Genomic DNA, 21,906 nt, shown 5'->3' with positions numbered 1-21,906 from the left:
GTGAAAAAGTAACACCAGCCCAAATGGAAATCACAGAAAGACTAAGAAAAAAAGGGATGATCAGAATAAAATTTTAAGATCACTAAAGTATTTTAAATAAAAGGGAGCAGGGAGGGTGGGCAAAGCACAAGGGTTAAGCCACCCATTCATTTCTGTGGCTTTCAGGGGAGACTTTTTTCAAAGAATTCAGAATGCATGGCAGATAACATGGGAAAGATACAAGAAAAATGGAGACAGTCAGAGGAAAAACAAAAGGCAAAATTAAGGAAAAGTCAGTGGGACATAAGCAATTTCTGAGACCAACAGATATTTTAAATTTTTAACTAAGGAACAGAATTTTAGCATACTCTGATGGCCCTACCCACAATTGCTGACAAACACTCAAGATTTCCCATCAGAATATACTGGTACTTGCCTGATCCAGATATTAGCTATATGACTGGATGTTCTTTATTCCCATGCACTGTTTAAGTAGGAAAACTAAACCAACAAATTTTTGCATTTAAATTATCAGCCAAAATAAATAAATAACTGTGTCTTGGTATCATGAATCATCACCAACCTTCTAACTCATTTTTAGTAAAGAACAAAATGTAACATTTTCTATGCAACTACACAACTCTAGGTTACTTTAATTATCAGCACAAAGTATTATACTGTATGATGCACTGTGTGTTTATGATATACTCAGTTTGTTTTTTAAGATAATCCTCTCATTTCTGCTCCAAAATGCATTCACCAACTTTATTTCAACACCAAATGCAAATTTACTTTATGATTTTCAGCGTGTTCAGAGGAACACTCAAGTTAATATATACACCTTTAACAGTCATTTCCTTCCAGTCTGTTGCAGTACAGGTACAGTAATCCCCCCCTTATCTACAGTTTTAGTTACCCTCAGTCAACCACGGTCTGAACTACTAAAAGGAAAATTCTAGAAATAAACAATCCATAAGTTTTAAACTGTGTGGTGTTCTGAATAGCGTGATGAAATTTCCCATTACCCCTCTCCATCCCACCGGGGCTCGCCAACATCATAGTCTGCAGCTAACATCCAACTATCGGCTTGAAGATTCAGGATCACCTGATGCAGATAATCCTTCTGACGTATCTCCAGGAGGTCAACAGCAGCCTAACACTGCGTCACAATGCCTACGTCACTCACCTCAACTTCACCCTCTCATGCAGGCATTTCATCGTTTCACATCATCACAAAAAGAAGGGTGAGCACAATACAGCAAGATATTTTGAGAGAACAGAGAGAGGCCACGTTCACAGAACTTTTATTACAGTATCTTATAATAATTGTTCTATTTTATTATTGATCACGGTTGTTCATCTCTTATTGTACCTAATTTATAAATTAAACTTTATCACAGGTATGTATGTATAGGAAAAAACAGTTTGTACAGGGTTTGGTACTATCCACACTCACAGGCATCCACTGGTGGTCTTGGAACAAATTCCTCTCAGATAAGGGGGGACTGCCATATACATATGCCACCTAGGGCATCCTAGGCACTGAATTTAGTTCCTATACTTTCAGAAATTGTTCATTCATTGATTTATTCATTATAACAACTATTTACTGTGTACCTACTTCTGCAAGGCACAGAGGTGGAAAACATAGACAAGATCCCTGTTAAACTGCAACAACTCCATGAAATAGAAATCTGTTGGAAGGGGAGAGTGCTAAGAGACAAGACTGGCAAGGTTGCAGGGGTGAAGCTATTACAGAACCTGGTCTAAGATCACTAAAGTATTTTAAATAAAAGGGAGCAGGGAGGGTGGGCAGAGCACAAGGGTTAAGTCAAGACTGTGTGTAACATGATGAATTAAATGATTAAAACAGATTACTCTGGATGTAGTAAAAAGGAAATGGAAGGAGATAAGAGGAGATGTGCGGAAACTAGAGTAGTCCAAACAAGAGAGGATAAGAGTCTGGAGTAAGGTAAGAAGATGCAGATAAAAGGAAGAGAGATTTGAGAGCTATTTGAGGGGTACCACTGAGAGAATGTGGAGACAAGATAGACATATGGAGCAAAGGGGATGTCAAGTAGCCCTAGACTCCTGACTTGCATAAATAGATGTCTGGTAGGGCCATTTCCAAAGACACAGGGGTTGGGAAGGAAAAGACAGATGAAAGTTCATGAGTTCAGTTTTGGACATTTTGAGTACCTCCTCCATTTTTTTAAATTAAATGGTCTTTGCATGTCAAATGGTCTTCCTCTATTCCTCTATTCTAACAAGTTGCCTGCTCTGACTGAACTCCATCAACTGTTACCTCTCTAATTCGTATTGTCCTCTCCCCTTGTCTCAGCAATTATCTGGCAGGTTGTGCTCTGAAATTACCACATTATAAAACCCAATTTACCCCAAAGGAGGAAGTACGTTGCTCTTCACTTGGTTATTTATTTATTTTGGTTATTTTTCAATAGTTAAAAACATTGCTAAAAAGGCAGAAATCTCATTAATCATCATAATAATGTCTTTTTCCCCTGTTTAGCCTCTGTTGCTCTCCAAAGAAATGAGTAGGGAAAAAAATATAATAGTTCTGTCTTTTTTCGCTTACTGACCTGCATCAGTGTCCATTGGGATGAGGCCTTCCGGGGAAGAACTCTGAATCACTGGAGACACCACGGCGGAAAGTCTGTAGGACATCACAATGAGCTTCTCCACCACAGGTCTCCACTCACTGACCAGCTGCAGGCTGCTACAACAAAGATGTTAGGGTAATTTATACTACAAAGAAAAAAATTATATTTTTAAAATGCAAATTAACAGATAAAAGGAGTCAAAAGAATTTGGTTTCAAAACTGTGCAATCTATGAAATACTGAAGACATTAAAATAAATGTATACATGGACTTTTTAAAATCTAATTATTAATTATCTTTAAGGCAATATGTTGCTTTCCTAGGACACATTTCAATAAGTTTAAAGCTCAGAAGTGTGTACTGAGGAGGCGCTGTGGATACTTACTTTAGAGATAGCTTCCGCAAAGCTCCTGTTATGCAGTGGACTCGCCCGTACATTGGAAATGATGCTGCTGCCTGAAGCAAAGAATTTTCAGCCTGAGAGATTTCTTCTTCAAGATTTTCCAACAAGCATTTGATAACTAGAAAAAGCAAACAAAACGTCAAAATATTGCCAGTTTAGAAACATATAAATTTGGGAACAGAACAGTTTCCATGAAAACACCAACTCAATTGTACTTTACACTAGAGGTTTTGAATGGAAAAAGGGAAGTTTCAAGGTTATCTAGCCTGTTATCCGTCTCCAGTTAAGGGAGAACTGTGTCTTCTCCTAACTTCCTGGATCCATTGACAGCATTCACTCTGGACCATTCCTTCTAGACATCCTCCATCAGGGTTATCAGATCCCAGGCCCATGTACTATTTGGAAAGTTTTTTAAAAAGATAATGGCTTTATTGAAATATAATTCATATACCATACAATTTATATATTTAAAGTGTAGAAGTTAATGATTTTTAGGATATTCACAGCTATGTGCAATTATCACCACAGTGAATTTTAGAACATTTTCATCTTCACCCCTCAAAAAACTCTCACCCATTCCCAGGCACTCCCCTCCATGCACCTTCACCCTCCCCAGCCCTAGGCAACCACGTACTTATTTTCTATTCTGAACAAACCATATAAACGGAATCATACAATCTGTGTCTTCTTTACTTTAGTCTAATGTTTTCAACGTTCATCCATACTGTAGCATGTATTAATGTTTCATTTCTTTTAATGGCTGGTAACAGTCCATTGTATGAATATACCACATTTTATTTATCCATTTATCAGCTGAGGGACATGTGAGGTGTTTCCACTTCTTGGTTATTATGACTTATGCTGCTATGAATATTCATGCACAAGTTTTGTTTGGACATAGCTTTCATTTTTCTTAAGTATATGCCCATTATGGACAGAATGTTTGTGTCCCCCTTCCCTCCCCCTAAATTCATGTTGAAACCCCAACCTCCAATGCAATGGTATTTAGAGGTAGAATCTTTAGGAAGTAATCAAGTTTAGCTGAGGGCATGAGGGGGGACCCCCGTGATGGGATTACTGTCCTCAACAGAGACCAGAACTTGTTCTCTCCTCTGTGTGAGCACAGAGCTAGAAGGCTGTTGTCTACAAACTAGGAGGAGAGTTCTCATCAGGAACCAAATCCGTCAGCACCTTAATCTTGATCTTCCCAGCTTCCAGAATTGAAAAATAAAAGCCTATTGTTTAAGCCACCCACTCTATGGTATCTTGTTATAGCAGCCCGAGCTGACTAAGAAAATGGCCAAGAGTGGAACTGCACAGTCATACGATAATTCTATGTGTAACCTTCCAAGAAACCACCAGATTGTTTTCCAAAGGGGCCGGACCATTTTACATTCCCATCAACAGTGTATAGGAGGGATCCACATTCTCCACATGCTCATCAACACTTGTTATCATCTGTTTTTTTCATTATAGCCATCCTACTGAGGATGTAGTGCTTCCTCATTGTGATTTTGACTTGCATTTCCCGAACAGCTAATGATGTTGAGCATCTTTTCATCTGCTATTGTTCATATTTATCTTTTTTGGAGAAATGTCTATTCAGATTCTTTGTCCATGTTTTAATTTGGTTATTTTTCATTAATTTGACCTTTTACTAGTGAGTTGTAAAAGTTTTTTATATACTTTAGATCCAAGTCCCTTGACAGCTAAAGGATTTGCAAATCTTTTTCCCATTTCGCATGTCGTCTTTTCACTTTCTTGATGGTGTCCTTGACACACAAAAGTTTCAAATTTTGATAAGTCCAGTTTATCTATTTTTTCTTTGTTGCTTGTGCTTTGAGTGTCATATCTAAGAAACTATTACCTAAGGTGGGCACGTGTCATTTCCCATGGCAACGTCATCTCTCCATCGCGAGCTCTATGACCACATTTTCACTAGAACTATATCCATGGCCTCCTAGTTTTCTCCCATTTTAGTTCTCTTTTTTATGGCTTTTCCCACCATCCTGGAGAGACTAACTCTCTTTCTATATATGACCTCTCCTTTGTTTAATTAAAAATTCCTACCCGTCCTCGTTTCTAGCGCAATTCCAAAATGAAGATTTACTAGCATAAAATTAAGTACATGAATCCCCAACAAATATCTGTTTAAAATCATTAGATCTAAACCAACTCAGACCCTAAATCTGGCTATAGCCATAGTAAAATTTCTACAGGGAAAAAAAAAGTACATTTTTGGTAGAGAAAGAGGTCTTATTTAAATAAAAGCTCTATTAATGTACATTTGCATATCTACTTATTTAATGTGAATCCTGTTTAGAAACAATACAGCTGAGTAAACTATTTAGTGGCAAAGGAGCAATTCACGGCATACTTTATGCTGGTAAACTCTTAAATGTAAAACCACAAAGTAAATGTTTAACCATTAAATATTCTAACCATATGAATAGTGAGAGCAAGATATTGGTTTTGATAAATAAGAGCAAAAGGTCATTTACTCAATACGAACCCATTAATGTGTTATTTTCCACCACAGCAGCAGACTTATCTCCATCTCCACACGCAACCCGCTGAGTTTTTAAGTGGGGAGACAGAGATGACGGCAGAGCATTCTTCCAGATTAAGAAATTCAGCAGGTAGGAAGCTGTTACACAGTCATATGGTTTGGTGCTGGTGCTGAGCTCCAGTGCAGCCTGGAATAAGCCTTGCAATTTTTCTGAATCCTAGAATAAAGCACAGACTCAGTTACTGTCATTGAAACATTAATTTGAAATAAAACATATTTAAAAACAGAGCTTGCCACAAAACTGTAACTCAATATGAACATTAACTATTGGAGTTTTCATTGTAATTATTGATGATTTTTATCGATCAGTCCTAGGGATGAGGATCTTGAAAACAATTTCAGTTAGGAAATTCAATATTGAGAACTTTTTTTTTTTTTTACAGTACCTCTTTCCTCAGCAAAAGTATACTTTTTCCTGTACAAATTCTGCTATGACCAAAGCCAGGTCATCTTCATTATTTTTGTATAGACCAGACTGCTTTTGTATATCGAAGTTTGTTTTACTGGGCACTGTGTTCCTGCCCTTCTCCCCACCCCCTGCCCATACAGCTAGTTCAATGGAGAAAAATACAAATACATATAAAAACACAAATTCGCCAGGCTGTTTCTGGCAAAGCTCCATGTGTATGTGTGAAAAATAAAGTGACAAGATCAACCTCAGAAATTCTGCATCAGAGCTTCCACACCCATGTCACATTTAAACATCCACTCACATAGCCTGAACAAAAGATAGAACAGAGGACAGTTCACTGTAATATGTATTGAAAGGCACCAGACTGAGGACAGGACACATGGATCCTAGTCCCAACTCTGTGCTTGACAAGCGGCACATTCCCCACACTGGAACTCACAGTTTTGTGGCTCAATAATATTGATTCTACTAGGATTATTCCCTAACTGCCTAATATAAGGTAAAAATCATTATAAACTTAAATTGAATTTGATCATAGGTACATTAACATTTAATAATGTCTTCCAATATCAAATAATAGATTAAAATATCAGTTTATTTCTACTCAATTTCTTTACCATTTGATACATTTAATTTTCTGTGACCTAAAAAACTGAAAGGTAGTGGCCAAAAGCTCAATAAGTAAATATTAGAAACAATCAAATTTCCTTGTCAATTGTATTTTTATAATAAACTTTTATGAGACTTTAAATAAACAAACAAACAAATGAACCAATTAAGCATATAATCCATTTTTGGTAATTGACAGTTAAGTCTCTAAATTGCTTAACCAACCAATTTGTAAGAAACAAAATAGCCTCTGGAATCTAAACCAGCATCTTTGTTTCATCATCTCAGGTCAACCAGAACATAAAGACCCTGGATATGTCACTCCACAGAGAAGAAGGGCAACAGACTAGGTGAGGAGTAAAGTCATATATTGGAAAGATATGCCACCAAAAATATGAATATACAGGTTCTTAAAGAGATTAGGCTGCCAGCCAAAAAATGTTTTCAAGTTAACTATATTAAAAAATTAATTCATATATTACATAGGGTATACCCAAAGAAAGACTCTGAAAATATATAATTAATATTTTAAAATCCTGTATGTCTATTCCTAGGATCACTTTACTAATACACAAGCCAGATTACACACGTAACCACCAAAATCCTATAGGAAGCCATACGTGCTACTAAGTTTCCTGAATTCTACAGTTTGTGTCTATATACCAAGCACATGTTTATAAAATTAGAGATACAGAGGCCCGCTAAGGGCCCGTCACAACTCATGTGAGGACCAGGTCTTTCTTTCATATAGGGCCATAATATACCTTTCCACACTCCAGACACTCTCAAAATACTTGCTAGAAACGAGGCATAGTTATGATATGAGGCTACAGTGTGATGAATGGTAGGTAAGGGTTGCTGGAAGGGGAGATAGAGAAAGAGAAAGCATCTTCTTTAAAAACTCTTATAGGGGAGGATATAGCTCAAGTAGTAGAGTGCATGCTCAGCATGCACAAGGTCCCAAGTTCAATCCCCAGTACCTCCTCAGAAAAAAAAAAATCTATAAACTCTTATATTGTACAAAAGTAAGCATCTGCTCACCAGGGCACCTGAAAGACCACTGGGATAGGGAGACACTAGAGAGCAACTCTCACTTTAGACCCAAGTCAAGAGATGCTCTGAGATCCTGCAGTGCTGTCTAGAAGCAGTGGAAACAGACAGCTTGGGCTCTCTGACATGTGCTCCCACAGAATCCCACTGCATCTACAAGCTGTCATGCCCTACACAGAGCCTAACAGCTGGAGCCCAGACCAGGGCTCAGTTGCCACCCCTGCAGGTTCACATGGCCTCCATACAGCTCCAACAGAGAGCCACAGCTAAACTCTAGAGCCAGTGACCCCACAGCTGCTGGTGACCTCACTGCTCCACAACAAGCCTCAAGGGTAGAGCCGAGGGCTTAGGCAACGGGGTCCCCTGCAGACCCATCCCCATGCTGTGCCTTCATTCCTGAGCCCATCTTTGATATTCACCCCAAGGGGGGAAAGTGCAAGGTGTCAGGAAGAGCACAGAGGCTAGGGATAGGGTAGAACACCCAGGGAGAGAACTGTTGTTAACCTCAAGTACTCTGAGTTTCAGTCTCAGTTTAGCTATTGCTTGTTGGTACATCAGAAACATGTTCTCTACCTCCTCTACACTCAGCTTCCCACTCTACTAAGCAGGGAGATTATCTCAAAAAAAAATCAAGTTACAGTAAGTGATGTGTTTTGATCGAGTATTAACATGACCAAGGAAACTGGGGAGACCACAGTTGACTGAAATCTACCAATAATCTTGTAAACAATAAAACCTACTGCCTCCTACACCTCCCTTTTTATCAAAACAAAACAAAAACCAAAACTCTTACAATACTGCCTTCTTCCCCATTACTTATCCCACCTTCTCTGTATCACCACCTGCAACAGGAAAGGTATTAATGATAACCAAAACAGTCAGAAGATGTAAGAAGGCAGAAGTACAGAAGCCTGGACAATCCACAGATTGCTCTGTTACTGAGACAGAAAGTGTTCGTGCATACGCCACATTTACACTTGCATGAGAGAAGTCCAGATACCTGAAATTGTACAACCGTTTTTGGTAACTTCATTAGAAGATCAAATGCTAAAATTTTCACTTCTTCAAAAGTGCCAGTTAAACATGCCATTAGTGTTTGGAAACGACCAACATCAATATCATGACTTAGCTGATACACTGTTTGGACACGACCTAAAAACAAAATAACAAAAAAACAATTTTAATGAATGGAAGAAAAAAACAAGTAAAGTGAACAGAAGGAAATGGAAATCAACATTTGGAAATTGCCAAATTTCTAGAAAATTCATATAAGAATTCACACTTCGTGATTTACCTACAATAGTATAAAAATGTTTCCATTAACTTATTTACTAAAATGATAAAATAAGTATTAAAGTTCTCCAAATAGGAAATAAACATTTTTTAAAAATCTGTTAAAACTATTTCATCCTCTTTCAAAAGGTTATATATTATAAGAGAAGATACCTAAGTTATTTTTTAAACAAACAAATATAAACAAGTAAATTTAGAAATATATCTTTTTAAAAAATCTTCATAAGCCTTCTTGACCTACAGTTCAAAGTCCTACCATGTCTTAGGTGAACTGACACAGAACAATCAATACAATACACATTCTAATAGCATTCAGTGGATGGCAATGATATAGAAGGAATCTTTTGGCCATTCAGGCAAAAAGTTCAATTCATCCACAAAGTGGAAAAAAATTAGTCTGGCTTCACTCTTCACCATAGCAATATGTAGTGCTAGGTGATAGTGGAGCAATGCTTACAAAATCCGCAAGGAAAAAAGGGGTGATGAAAAACTGTCTATCAAAATCCATTCCAGTACGAAGTATAACAGCAATATTTTTGAATGTGTACGAAATTAAGAATTACGTTTCCCCAAAAACTCTTCTCAAAGAAAGATGAATTTCAGCCAACCAAGACATGAACAGAAAAACTATCACTAAAGAATAATGGCAGTCACTGAATCCATTTAACTTTTTAAGATTAAGAGTAAACCAGAGGGAATAATCGGTTTCACAGCAAAATGTGAAGAACAGTTAACATTCAACAAATCAACCAACTCCTGGTAATACCTGAAAAAATTCCTAGGCTTAATTTGAGAAATGGTATTTGATATAAATCAGCATGTGAGTTTCTTATTTAATCTTAACTCACAAGTTAGCGCAACCCAGTGAAATTCCTAGGACAAGCAAATGAAGTTTTTGTCACTTCATTCACCCCTCTCCTCAAATCTGCTTCTTCTTTTCCAATTTGGATGCGTCTTATTTCTTTTTCTTACCTTATGGTGCTGGCTAAAATTTCTGGTACAATGGTGAATAGCAGCAGTGAAAATGAGTACCTGTGTCTTAAGGGAGGGGTTTCAATCTTTCACCACTGAATATGGTGTTGGCTGTGGGCTTTTCATGAATGTCCTTTTTTATCATATTGAGGAAGCTCCCTTCTATTCCTAGTTTGCTAAATATTCTTGTATCATAAAAGGGTACTGAATTTTGTAAATGCTTTTTCTGCATTGATTGAGATTAACATTTTACCCCCCTTCATTCTAATGTGGTACATTACAGTCACTATTTTTTTGTTATGTTGAAACACCCCTGCAGGAACCTGGGATAAATTCCACTTACTTAGTTAAAGTTTATAATATTTTTAATATGCTGCTGGATTTGATTTGCTAGCATTTTGCTGAGAATTTCTGCATCTATATTCATAAAAGACACTGGCTGTAGTTTTCTCCTCTTGTGGTACTTCTGTCTAGCTTTGGTATCAGAGTGATGCTGGCTTTGTAGAATGAGTTAGGAAGAGTTCATTCCTCTTCAATTTTTTTGAATTTTGAGAAGGATTGTGTTAATTCTTTAAATGTTTGGTAGAATGCACCAGGAAAGCCACCCCCATCCCTGTACTTTTCTTTGCTTGAGAGGCTTTTGATTACTGATTCCATCTCTTTATTTGTTATAAGTCTGTTCAAATTTTCCATTTCTCCTTGAGCCAGCAATCTGTATGTTTCTAAGAATTTGTCCATCTCATCCAGGTTAATTTATTGAAAATATATTATAATTGTTCACAGTATTATCCTATAATCCTTTTCATTTCTTTAAGGTCAGCAGAAACGTCTTTACTTTTATTTCTGATTTTAGTTATTTGTGCCTTCTTTTTTTTCATTCTTGGTCAGTATAGCAAAAACTTTCTCAATTTCGTTGATCTTTTAAAAAAAATAACTTTTGGTTTCGTTGATTCTGTATTGTTTCTCTATTCTCTATTTCTTTTATCTCTGTTTTAATCTTTATTATTTCCTCCCTTCTGCAGCTTTGGGTTAAGTTTGTTCTTTTTCTAATTTCACGAGGCATAAAGTTAGGTTACTGATTTCAGATCTTTTTTCTTTTTTAATGTAGGCATTCAGTCATAAGTCTCCCTATGAGCACTGCTTTTGCATCATCCCATAAGTTTTGGTAAATTGTATTTTTGTTTTCATTCCTCTCAGAGTATTTTCTAATCTCCCTTGTGATTTTTTTCTTTGATCCATTGGTTGTTTAAGAGCTCTGTTCAAATTGGAAGCCTTCTCTGACACTGCTGTATGAAACAGCTAGAACTCCCAACCTCCCAGGTACCCTGAATTCCCCTGCCCTACTCTTCCTGAAATATTTTTGCATTCTACTAGTATATCCCCATCTGAAATTCTATGCATTCCTTGTTAATTTACTGTCTGTCTCCCTTCACTAAAATCTAAGCTAAAAACGGGAAGCATTCTGTTTTGCACACTGCATATCCTTGACACTAAATAAATATTTGATGAACAAACCATTTTAGTCTAATTGTGGAAGCCCATTTTTCATCATGAATACTGTGACATCTTATTCCAAGTGAGAAAGATGCATGTGGGTTATTCTTCTTGAACTAGGACATACTTGAAGAAAGGCAAAAACCATTATACTAATCCCAAATCACAGTCCTTCTATAAAATAATATAAAAACCCACATTAATATCCTTGAGATAAAGATGAAGAATGAATTTTCATTACCCATCCTGTATTCCACGGTCATGCTTCTTCAGCCTCCTTTACAGTTAATGGGTACAGTATGGCTTTACTCTATTTGCATTACCTCCTGGGTGAATTCATTTTCTGTGTGTGGATGCTGTAACAAATTGCCTTGAATTTGGTGGCTTCAAACTACAGAAATCTATTTTCTCACAGTTGTGGAAGCCAGAAGTCTGAAATCAAGGTGTCTGTAAGGCGATGCTCACTCTCGAGGCTCTAAGAGAGAATTCATTCCTCATCTCTTTCAGCTTCTGGTGGCTGGCATTCCCTGGCTTACAGCCATATCACTCTAATCTCTACCTCCAGCTTCACAATGACTTCTCCTTTTCTATTTGTCACATTTCCCTCTGTCTCTCTCTCATAACAACACCTGCATTTAGGCCTATCCATATAATCCAAGATTATCCCATTTTAAGACCTTTAACTTAGCCATATCTTCAAAGATCTCTTTTCTAAGTAAGGTTCATATTCACAGGTTCTAAGATTTGGTGTGGGTATCTTTCAGAGGTCATTTTTCAGCCTATTACATTTACCTTAATCAGGTGATCAAATTTATCATCATGAATAACAGGACAGACCAACATCATGTATCTCCTGATAGCATGCCCTGAGAAAGTACACTACATCACCTGTGCAGTAGTACTCCTGCCAAAAATGCAAAACCTGAACCAAATTATGAGAAAATAATAAGACAAACCCAAACTGAGATACGTTCTTCCAAAATGTTAATGTCATGAAATATGAAACTTTCCAGATAGAAAAAGATTCAAGAGGCACAACAACAAAATGCAATGTGTGATCTTGGGCTGGTTCCTGGATTGTGGGGAAAAGTTTTTTTGCTATTAAAAAGCCATTTGTTAGTTAAACTGGAATAATTTGAATGTGGACTATATATTAGATAACAGCATTGTAGCAACATGAATTCCTGAATTTGATCATTGTATTATGGTTAGAAAATTAATGAGACAGTGAGGCAAAGCAAATATGGCAAAATAATAACAACTTACAAATCTAGGTAAAGGGTATATGTCTGAACTATTCTTGAAAATTCATTGTTAGTTTCAACTTTTTCAAAACAAAAACTTGAAAAAATGGTTTTCTTCAAGTGAAGCAAACCTGTATTAACCACAAATAACTGTCTCTCCACCAAAAATTATACTTTGTCTAAAAATTTAAACTTAAAAAAAAAAACCCAACTATAGTATAAAGCTCCCTGGCCCTCTGGCCATTCCCTCTAAAAGAGCAGGACATTTTTCTGTCTGTCCACAGTCAAGGAAGATTGAGCACAAACAAAAAAATCCACACTAAAATATATATACACTCATATACAAGCACAAAAATCATTTCTTGTCAAAAAGGAAAATAAAACAATTCAAAAGAGGGAAGTTAAATATTCATCCTCTTGAGTACCCCACAGAGTACCCCGGCTTACAGCCATATCACTCTAATCTCTAATCTCTTGGTGTGATCAAACCAGAATGCCTGGAAATGACATCCTTATATTGTCTTTCCGAAACCAGGTTGAGACTTATGAAACAGATAGCATATAAGGGAAACCACATTTTAACCACAAAGAGTCACTAAGGAATGTTACACATAAGGGAAACTATTAGTGTTTTAATTTTTTAAACATAAAGAACAGACTGGGCATCCTAAAGCAGCAACACACGCATTAGGGGGTGAGGGCAGCAGCTTTTCTCATAGTAAGCATAATCCATGAAACTGTAGTTTTGGGTTGGCAAATAATGATCACTAAGAAGTTTCTCTCCCTTATGTCCCTTACTGGGAAACTGAATAATGTCTACGTAAGAATTATATAGTGAGACTAACACCTCCCATAAGAATCTAAACAAAAGACAACAAACCTGAAACTCAAGGGAAACAAAATGTTGAAAAAGTATGTTTGGCAAGAAAACAAATAGTTTCCCCAAACATTACTGAAAACTTACCTTCTGGTACAGGAAAAACATCAGCTACTGAGCCTAAAATGGTTAAAGCTGAAAATCTAGTTGGGTAGGAAGAGCCAGGAAATAATGCTTCAAAAAGACTGCTGCAAATGGATGACATGAAATTCTAAAAAAAAAAAAATTTACAGTAAGTATAATTGAGCTAACTCACAACAGGTTTTCGTCAAAGTATCACTCTAAAGAGTGGACTTAGTTTTTCTAATTAAGAGAGAAAAGATTTTTAAAAAAAATACTACTTGTTCACTTTGCTTGACAATTCAGATTGGCACCTTTGACCATGAGTTCATAACTTTAATGAATCGTATCTCTGTAGAGTCAACAAGAAGTATGGAAGAAAACAAAAACATTAATTTTAAAAGCTATGTGAACCCCCATGTTCACTGCAGTATTACTTACAATAGCCAAGATACAGAAACAATCTAAGTGTCCATGGATGGATAAACAGGTAAATAAATAGGTCAGACAGAGTAGGACAAATACTATATGATCTCACTTCTATGCAGAATGAAAAAAAAAATTTTAAAAAAACAAAAACAAGCTCATAAATACAGAGACCAAACTGGTGGTTACTGAGGGGGTGGGGAAGCTGGTGGTTGGCAAAACGGGTGAATAGAGTCAAGAAGTAGAAGTTTCCATTTATAAAATAAAGAGGTCATGGGATATAATGCACAGTATAGTGACTATAGTTAATAACACTGTATTGTATATTGAAAAGCTGTGAAGAAAAAACTTTTTGTAACTTTAGTGACAGATATTGACTAGAATGTATGGTAATCAGGTCCCAATACATACAAATATCAAATCACTGTGCTGTACACTTGAAACTAATATAATATGTCAATTACACCAAATTTTTTAATTAAAAAAAGAAAAACCAAGGAATACAATTCTAGCTATAGTCCAAATCAGAAAAAACTTTTTTTTTTTGCAAAAACATGATCCTTCTGCCCTGACTTGTGTTAAAGCTGTATGAATATTGATTTCCTTCACCAGAAGCATTCAGGCAATTACCTTTTTGTTAAAGTACTACATTCATCTGGCCCAGATAAACTGTAAAATATTGAGGTTAGCCCATTAATGTTATTCTGTATGAGACTTCAAGTTCAGCCCTGGTTCCACAACTCAGGTTACCACAACAGAAGTGTCAAAGCACCAGAAGGAGTATGTAAAACCCAGCTTGAAGGGAAAAAACACAGAAACACTACTCACCAAGAAACTTCCATTTATTCCCCTTTAATGTTTATTCATAATTGTCTTAGGTTAAATCTGTGTGTCTAGAAATATACCACCTACCTTATATTGCTCTAAAGAAACAGAAGGGTGCTGTCTGGTTAACTCATTCTCTGGTTCATGTTTGGATTTACTTTGCTCCAGTTTATAAAGTACCTGTGAACTTTCCTGTATCCTACAAAACAACTTTGAGAAAAAGAAAAATGAAGCATATGTGAGCCACATTAACTTTAAACATCAGCTTGAAAGGCAAAGGAAGAACTTTCTAAATTCTTTAGACTAAAACTTCAGGCAAGGGGAATACTGGTTTTTAAACTCTTAATATTTACACAGTAATGCTTCTTTTTGACAGAGAATTAACATTTACATTTTTGAAATCAAAAAACCAAAATATTACTGCAAACCAGAAGACACAGTCATTAAACCACCGTTCTCCCATTTCCCCTGGGTCAGCATGAACCTAAAGGTGATACACTCACTTCTATACTCTACCAACTCTTCACCCCAGAAACATGTGGTGGGATTAATTAAGTTGAATTATTTAATAATGACTGTTTCTTGGGGCATTTATAAAAATATAAGGGCATTCTTCCTCCTCTTACCAAAGTTTTCTTAAGTTACCTTACACCCTGAAAACTCCAGCACTAGGGTTTTTTTCTTTCAAAAAAAAAGAGCTTAAGGTTGATTTATTACACCAAAATGAAAGGAATTTTCACTTTAGATTTTAATCCCAAATGTACACTTTATGGAATCATAGAACAAACAGTTCACAGAAGGGCCACGAAGAGCCGTGGGCGTCCAATCCCATGACCATTACTCCCCACACTCTGCCAAAACCTGGCCTCGTTTTAAAAAATGATTTCCAGAGCAAAGTTCACCACTTTCCTACACTTTATGATGAGAAATTCTACCTTTTTAAGAAGAGAACAAATCTGTTGCCGCACTCCTGGAGACTGACTGTTAAGGTTGTATGTGATAAAGAACTGAATCCACTGCATTTCTTCTGTGGAAACAATTTCTGTGCTTCGATTACTTTCACAAAGCAAGCCCAATGTATCGATCCGTACCTAAAATACAGCAAGCAATAGAATGGTGCCTTTTCAATGAAATAAGCAAAACCTAAACCACTTGACATGTTTAATTACTTACACAGGCTACCAAAGGGGGAAAAAACCCAGTAAACCTCAGTTTACCCATATGTACCTCAGAAAGCTTCCCTAATCCCAAAGGTCCTTTGGTTATTTCCAACAAAATTATTCTACATAAATGTATAAATTGGGTATTTACAGAAGTCAAAAATCCTAAGATTCTTATTCCACAGTATGCTCAACTTCACTCTTTTCTTTTTCCTCAGTGACCACTTTGCACCCGGACACCATCATCTCACCCTCCAATTACCATCATGCACATCTAACTGGCCTCTTGGTTTCTTTTTGCTCCCATCTGGCAACTTATCTGTTTCCATTCATGCCACTTCCTGGCTGAAGCAGAGTGTCTCTGGTCTCCACTTAACTGGATAAAATCTGTAGTCTTTAGTCAAGCATTGGAAGTGTCCACAAAATGGACAAAATACTCCACTCCTACCAAACAAGGTCCTCAATCTCCCTTCAGCCCTTGTTTATTTGCATCCTTCCATGCTAAGCAGGTGCCAGAGCTTCCTCTCCTTTGATCACATTTATCACTTTCCTAATCAACCACCACCTACACTCAGATCAATCTCTTCTTCTGAGCCTCCCAAGTTCTTACACATAAAGGTACAGTCGTATCTTTATTGTCTTTTCAGAGTTTCCAGTTGTTTTATGGAGGTTTTCTTATTCCCTCATCTAAACTTTAAGTAGCCTGAGTGTCATGTCTACACTTTTCACTTTCTATGCATTCTTACGGAGCCCCTAAAACAGTGCTGGGCATAACATAGGGGCCTCCATATCACACTGCTAAATGAACAAATGAATCAGGGATCTACTGCATGTATGCATTCCCCATTATTTTGTTTACTTACTTGGCAGTGCTGATGAATTAAGCCTTGCTTTATTCTTTCACTGGACACAAGGTCCCTCCAGGCATCAGTTGCAGACTGAAGATGCCCATGAGCTCTAGCTGTTCGCAGACATGCCATCAGAGCTCCCAGAGACCCTCTGCTATCATAAGACCCTAAGGATGAAAAAGATCACTCCTGTCTCAAAAGTACAATAACAAAGGCCACCACTGTGCTATTTAACAACTACCACATTTTCATGTTTGCAGTTAACATTTTATTTCAAGAAATAAAAATCATGTATTTTCGGCTAAATTCTAACATGAAATAGTACTCCTATTATAAAATCATTATTTCTAAGGATTTAATAGTTCATATGTCAGTAATTTCAGTAAGTACAATCCACTTACTGTTAACTTAAAAAAAATCATAATCTTTGGCTGATATTTTTACCTTTTCCTTGACAGTGAGAAAATAAATCAGGAAGTCAATCAGGAAAAAAATCAGGTGGAGAAATATTTAAAACAATAAAAATAACTAAAATGACTTACAGCTGAAAAACACTTTAGTGACTGAAAACCATTATTTCTCTAAAAATAAACACAGAACCTCTCTGTATATTTTGAAATCACTGTTTCTTCCGAGCAAAGAAGATCAAAGGAGGATCACAAAGAACTTGATGCCTTCAGAGGCCAGATATCAGCCCTTACTAAGGGGACACGGAGCTCTGACCCACAGACACCGTGATTTAAAAAGAAAGACTGCCTTACTTCAGAACAGATCCATGAGCCCTCACCTTTAGGTGGCGTCTCAAAAAAGCAAGAACGATTGTTGTTAAAAACGATCAACAATGGCTCATTTTTGTATACAAGAATCAAATTTTCCAGCTATCCATGGTTATTCTCTGAAGGATTGAAAGTTTTTAATTTAAATTTTAGTTGGAAATATCCTTAAAATGTGATGTAAAGTACCATATTCGTGCTTTGTTAAGCAGAATGTAGTAATTTTAAGATTTACATGATGAGTCCGGATCATTATTTTATATATTAATCACTAAATTATGCTTTAATGCAGTGATTCGTTCAGGGTTACCGAGTTTCAGTGGAATGTTTACACCTATTCTAAATGACCAGAGACAGCTGTTTCTTGAGGTGATGCTTCTAAATTTTTTTATCTCTTTCCCAGAGACAAATACTTGCTACTGCCAATTTGCCTGTCTTTAACCTTGCCTAAAACAATTTTTAATTACTGTTTCAATCACTTGAATAAGCAAATTATTTAAAACACACAAACTTTCACTCCAGTTTGACAATTAAATAACAAATAAAAACTTAGTAAAATGAATTAAAACCTAGTAATAAAAGGAACCTCATAATGATAATTGGAATTAATCTTTAGCTTATAGAAATGCCTTCAGCCGAAAATCTCTGTTCAGCTAGGTACAGAAACATTTGTTTCAATCCAAAATCTCTATAATTAATATCCTCCCTCACTATTTATGGAAGTGGTAATATTTAAATTCAAATATGGTCAACATCTGCCTAGGTACCCATATTTAAGCATCCTAACTAGAAATTACAACAATAAAAATTCATCTTCTTACCAGTTTTAGCATCAGCAGAAGTCTGAAGAATCTTTACCATGTAGCTTAAGCTGTCAGGGTTGCAATTCAGTAATTTTGGCAAGTAATAATCAATCACGTAAGATTTTTGATCCAGATTTCCTTCACACAGTATAAAAAGGAGAGGAGAAACCCAAGTCTCATGCCACTTATCAATCCAAGTGTTGTCGACAGCCTGGGATTTCAAACGACTCTTATGGTTTTTAAACATAGTTTCCAAGAGGTCACTTGCATAAGGCACCAATGACTGATCCCCCATCACCTCTAAGATTTGCGATGGAACAGTTTTAGCTAATGCCAAAATATGTTCAATTCCTACGTACTCTACTAAACAACCAAGGCATGTGTACTTTCCTTTACTATGCCATTCCAATCGCAGAAGACTCTCAGTCAGTTCCAAAATGAAATGATCAGTGGCCAAATCTGACTTTTTTGGCTCTTCTATAGTGAGCTGGTGCATTTGGAGAATATTTCTGAATATGACTTTGGTCTGGTGTCTCAAAGCATCCAATGGATGTTCCCAGTGGGTATAGACATATTCCAAAAGTCTCCTAACTATGCTTGAATTCCCATTCAGACTGTCCTTTAGGCTTGGGGAACTTGATTCAAGGACATGTATGGCAGAATTAGTCCAACACACCAAAATTCTAGACAGAAACATTTCCAGAGTTGACTCCTTGATCCTGAAGAAAAATGAGCCATGTTATTATAAACTGACCAGTAAAAGTAATTTCATTTTATAATCATGTAGACTTTAAACATATAAAACATAAAGAATGATCAGAAAATCAAATCATTATTAAATTTATAACAACACAAAAAAATACAACAAACAAAGCCAAAACAGATCTCAAATTTGTACATGAATCTTTCCATTTAATAAAAATTAATCCAAAAAAGAACACAAGGAAACTTTGGGGGGTGATGGAAATGTTCATTATTTTAATTGTGATGATGGTTTCCCAGGTGTTTTAAAATATACTGAGGGGATAGGACGGGAGAATATTAGAGAGAATGGGGTTTTTTAGGGGGTAATGAAAATATTCTAAAGTTGACTATGGTGATAGTTGCCCAACCCTACAAACATACTAAAAAAAATATTCAATTACATACTTTAAATAGGTGAATTGTATGGAAATATAAAGTATGTCTCAATAAAGCTGTTATAAAATAAACAATAAAGAAGTTTTTTGAAAAAGAATATAAAAGCAAATATGCGTATGTTCATATATGGCTGAAGAATTGTGCTGTACACCAGAAATTGACACACTGTAAACTGACTATACTTCAATAAAAATATATACATACAAAAAAAGGAATTGTACATCATAAATGGATGAATTATATGGTATATGAATTCTATCTCAATAAAGCTGTTTTTAAAAAGTAGATCTAAATTACATTGAAATATGCACAATTTACACCAAAAAACCCACAAAGTACAATCCAGTGGAGTTAGAAGACCTTGTTACAGCTCTGGCTTGGGTGCTTGTCCAAAATATACTGTTAGGTAAGCATTTACTTTCCTAAGCTTCACTCTACCCATTCAACAGATTAGACTTCCTATCCTATCTATCAGACAGGTGAGGATCACATCAAATTACCTACCAGAAGTTATTCATAAGAACTAAAGTATTATATGTATAGAAATTTTCATAGGCTTTTTGAAAATGCTTGCATTAGAGACTGAATGTTAAATTAATTTTGAAAATGGTCACTATAGGTTAACCTGCACCAATAGTTTCTCTCTCCCATTATCCCACCTTCTCTTCTTCTACTTTCACATTTACTTCATTCCCTACACATATCTCCCTTTTAATTTAGGATTATCCTGACCACTTTCCATTGAATTTCTAAGTAAGCTGGCTTCACTGCCTTCTTTTAAATGTCTGACAAGCAAAACAAAATATGAGACAGCAGCATCAAAACTCACTGTGAACTCAAGGTGAACAAAACATGCACAGTATCCAAAAGCAGAGCCTCCCGACTGGGGCCCATCCTCCCATCCTGCCAGTCCAACATGGTGAGCGTCCCCTGACACAGGAATAAGAGAGCTGACTGGGAGACGTCAGCACAGCAAAGGTTCCCGCAGCAGTCCAAAAGCCACGCGGGGACGCTGGCACAGTCCACTGAACCGAGAAGCAAACTACTAATCTGGAAAAATACAACGAAGCTGATTACAGATAAGGCCTCTGAAAATTTCTAGAGATACTTCAAAATACAAATCCAAAATTCTCTTTTCCCTGAAACATCCTTGGAAAAATAACTGAATCTAAAGCTGAAAAAGCCGCAAGTGTTAAAATTATTACTACATCAAAACAAAAAAAATTAAATCTAAGCACATGAACCATTTTGCTGGTTTGAATGTTCTGGTAGAGCACAACACATCGCCACCTGCAGGTGGATGAGCTTATTAACTAATGTTTTGTTAGAGGTGATTTGAGAAATAAAAAAATTTAATTTTATCCAATGATAATTACTTTGTGTGATCTTGTACATACCTATTTGGCAAAAAGTCATTTTGCTCTTAGTAGAGAACTAAAATAACTCCCTAGATAATACAGCAAGAAAAAAAAACTGCTAGTACTAAACACAAGAATTGTGGCTCAAATTATTAATTCACACTTCCCATAGAGTCAAATTTACTGAACAATTGATTCCAGAGTGATTCCTGTCTAAAGTACAATATTTGAGTTATTTTTAATAAAAACAACATACTTATCAAAAGTTATTACTGTATATATCTACACATTAATCTCTGTACAATTTTAATACTACAAATATCTTTTATGATACTGAGAGATGGAACTGAACAACACTAGAAATAAACAAAGATATACACCAAATAATATTGATAATGATTACCTTTGTGAGATGGATTTATAGGTATTATTGTCTTCTCTCTGCTTTATCTAAATTTTTGAAGCTGTCTCTTATAGTAAGAGAAAAAGGCCATCAGAAAGGCTCTGACTGTGCCAATAAAATTTTTTCTTAAATTCACTTCTTTAAAAACATTTTTAAAACATGTGTCTAATTATCAATAAAGTATAATTCTTAAAAAGAGATGTACTTACCAAATCAGGAATCTTTTCAGGTGGATGAAACATAGCTTTAATAAAAAGAATAACAGCTAATCCAGATGTACTCTGAATTGTCTGTAAGAGGTCATCTATTAGGCAAAAAAGTAGAAAGCATGTATTAAAGGATGATGGATACTGTGGTGCAGCAGACAGAGCAGATGCTGTGAGGTCAGACAGTCCTGAGTGCAATTTCTAGCCTGACCACTTCCTGGGTGAACAGGCCTTGGGTAAGTTATTTAACTTCCCAGGGACTCAGCTTTTCTGCAAAATGGGAAAAATATAACACCTAACTGACACAGTTGTAAGGCTGAAATGAATAATGAACATAAAGGCTTTTATGGCTAGCACATTCTCAACAGATGTGATTTCTTCTTTT

General features: G+C 36.1%; 1 protein-coding gene across 2 annotated transcripts in view; it reads right to left on the bottom strand.

The window, feature by feature from the left end:
• THADA (THADA armadillo repeat containing) overlaps positions 1-21,906 on the bottom strand; it is a 285,411-nt gene that overhangs the window by 249,271 nt on the left and 14,234 nt on the right. The window contains exons 9-19 of one of the 2 annotated variants that reach the window (XM_072937807.1): positions 21,525-21,619; positions 20,384-20,604; positions 18,433-19,133; positions 16,854-17,005; positions 15,766-15,921; positions 14,918-15,040; positions 13,607-13,730; positions 8,640-8,791; positions 5,512-5,725; positions 2,982-3,117; positions 2,577-2,713 (exon numbers count right to left, since the gene is read on the bottom strand). In XM_072937807.1, the coding sequence (XP_072793908.1) occupies positions 2,577-2,713; positions 2,982-3,117; positions 5,512-5,725; positions 8,640-8,791; positions 13,607-13,730; positions 14,918-15,040; positions 15,766-15,921; positions 16,854-17,005; positions 18,433-19,133; positions 20,384-20,604; positions 21,525-21,619 (2,211 nt within the window). The remainder of the gene's footprint in view (positions 1-2,576; positions 2,714-2,981; positions 3,118-5,511; positions 5,726-8,639; positions 8,792-13,606; positions 13,731-14,917; positions 15,041-15,765; positions 15,922-16,853; positions 17,006-18,432; positions 19,134-20,383; positions 20,605-21,524; positions 21,620-21,906) is intronic. The other variant, XM_072937808.1, reaches the window with a different exon arrangement.

The sequence above is a fragment of the Vicugna pacos genome, chromosome 15, assembly GCF_048564905.1.
Source record: "Vicugna pacos chromosome 15, VicPac4, whole genome shotgun sequence".
Lineage (NCBI taxonomy): Eukaryota > Metazoa > Chordata > Mammalia > Artiodactyla > Camelidae > Vicugna > Vicugna pacos.
The sequence above is the reverse complement of the archived record's forward strand: the minus strand, read 5'-3'. Positions and strand labels throughout refer to the sequence as shown.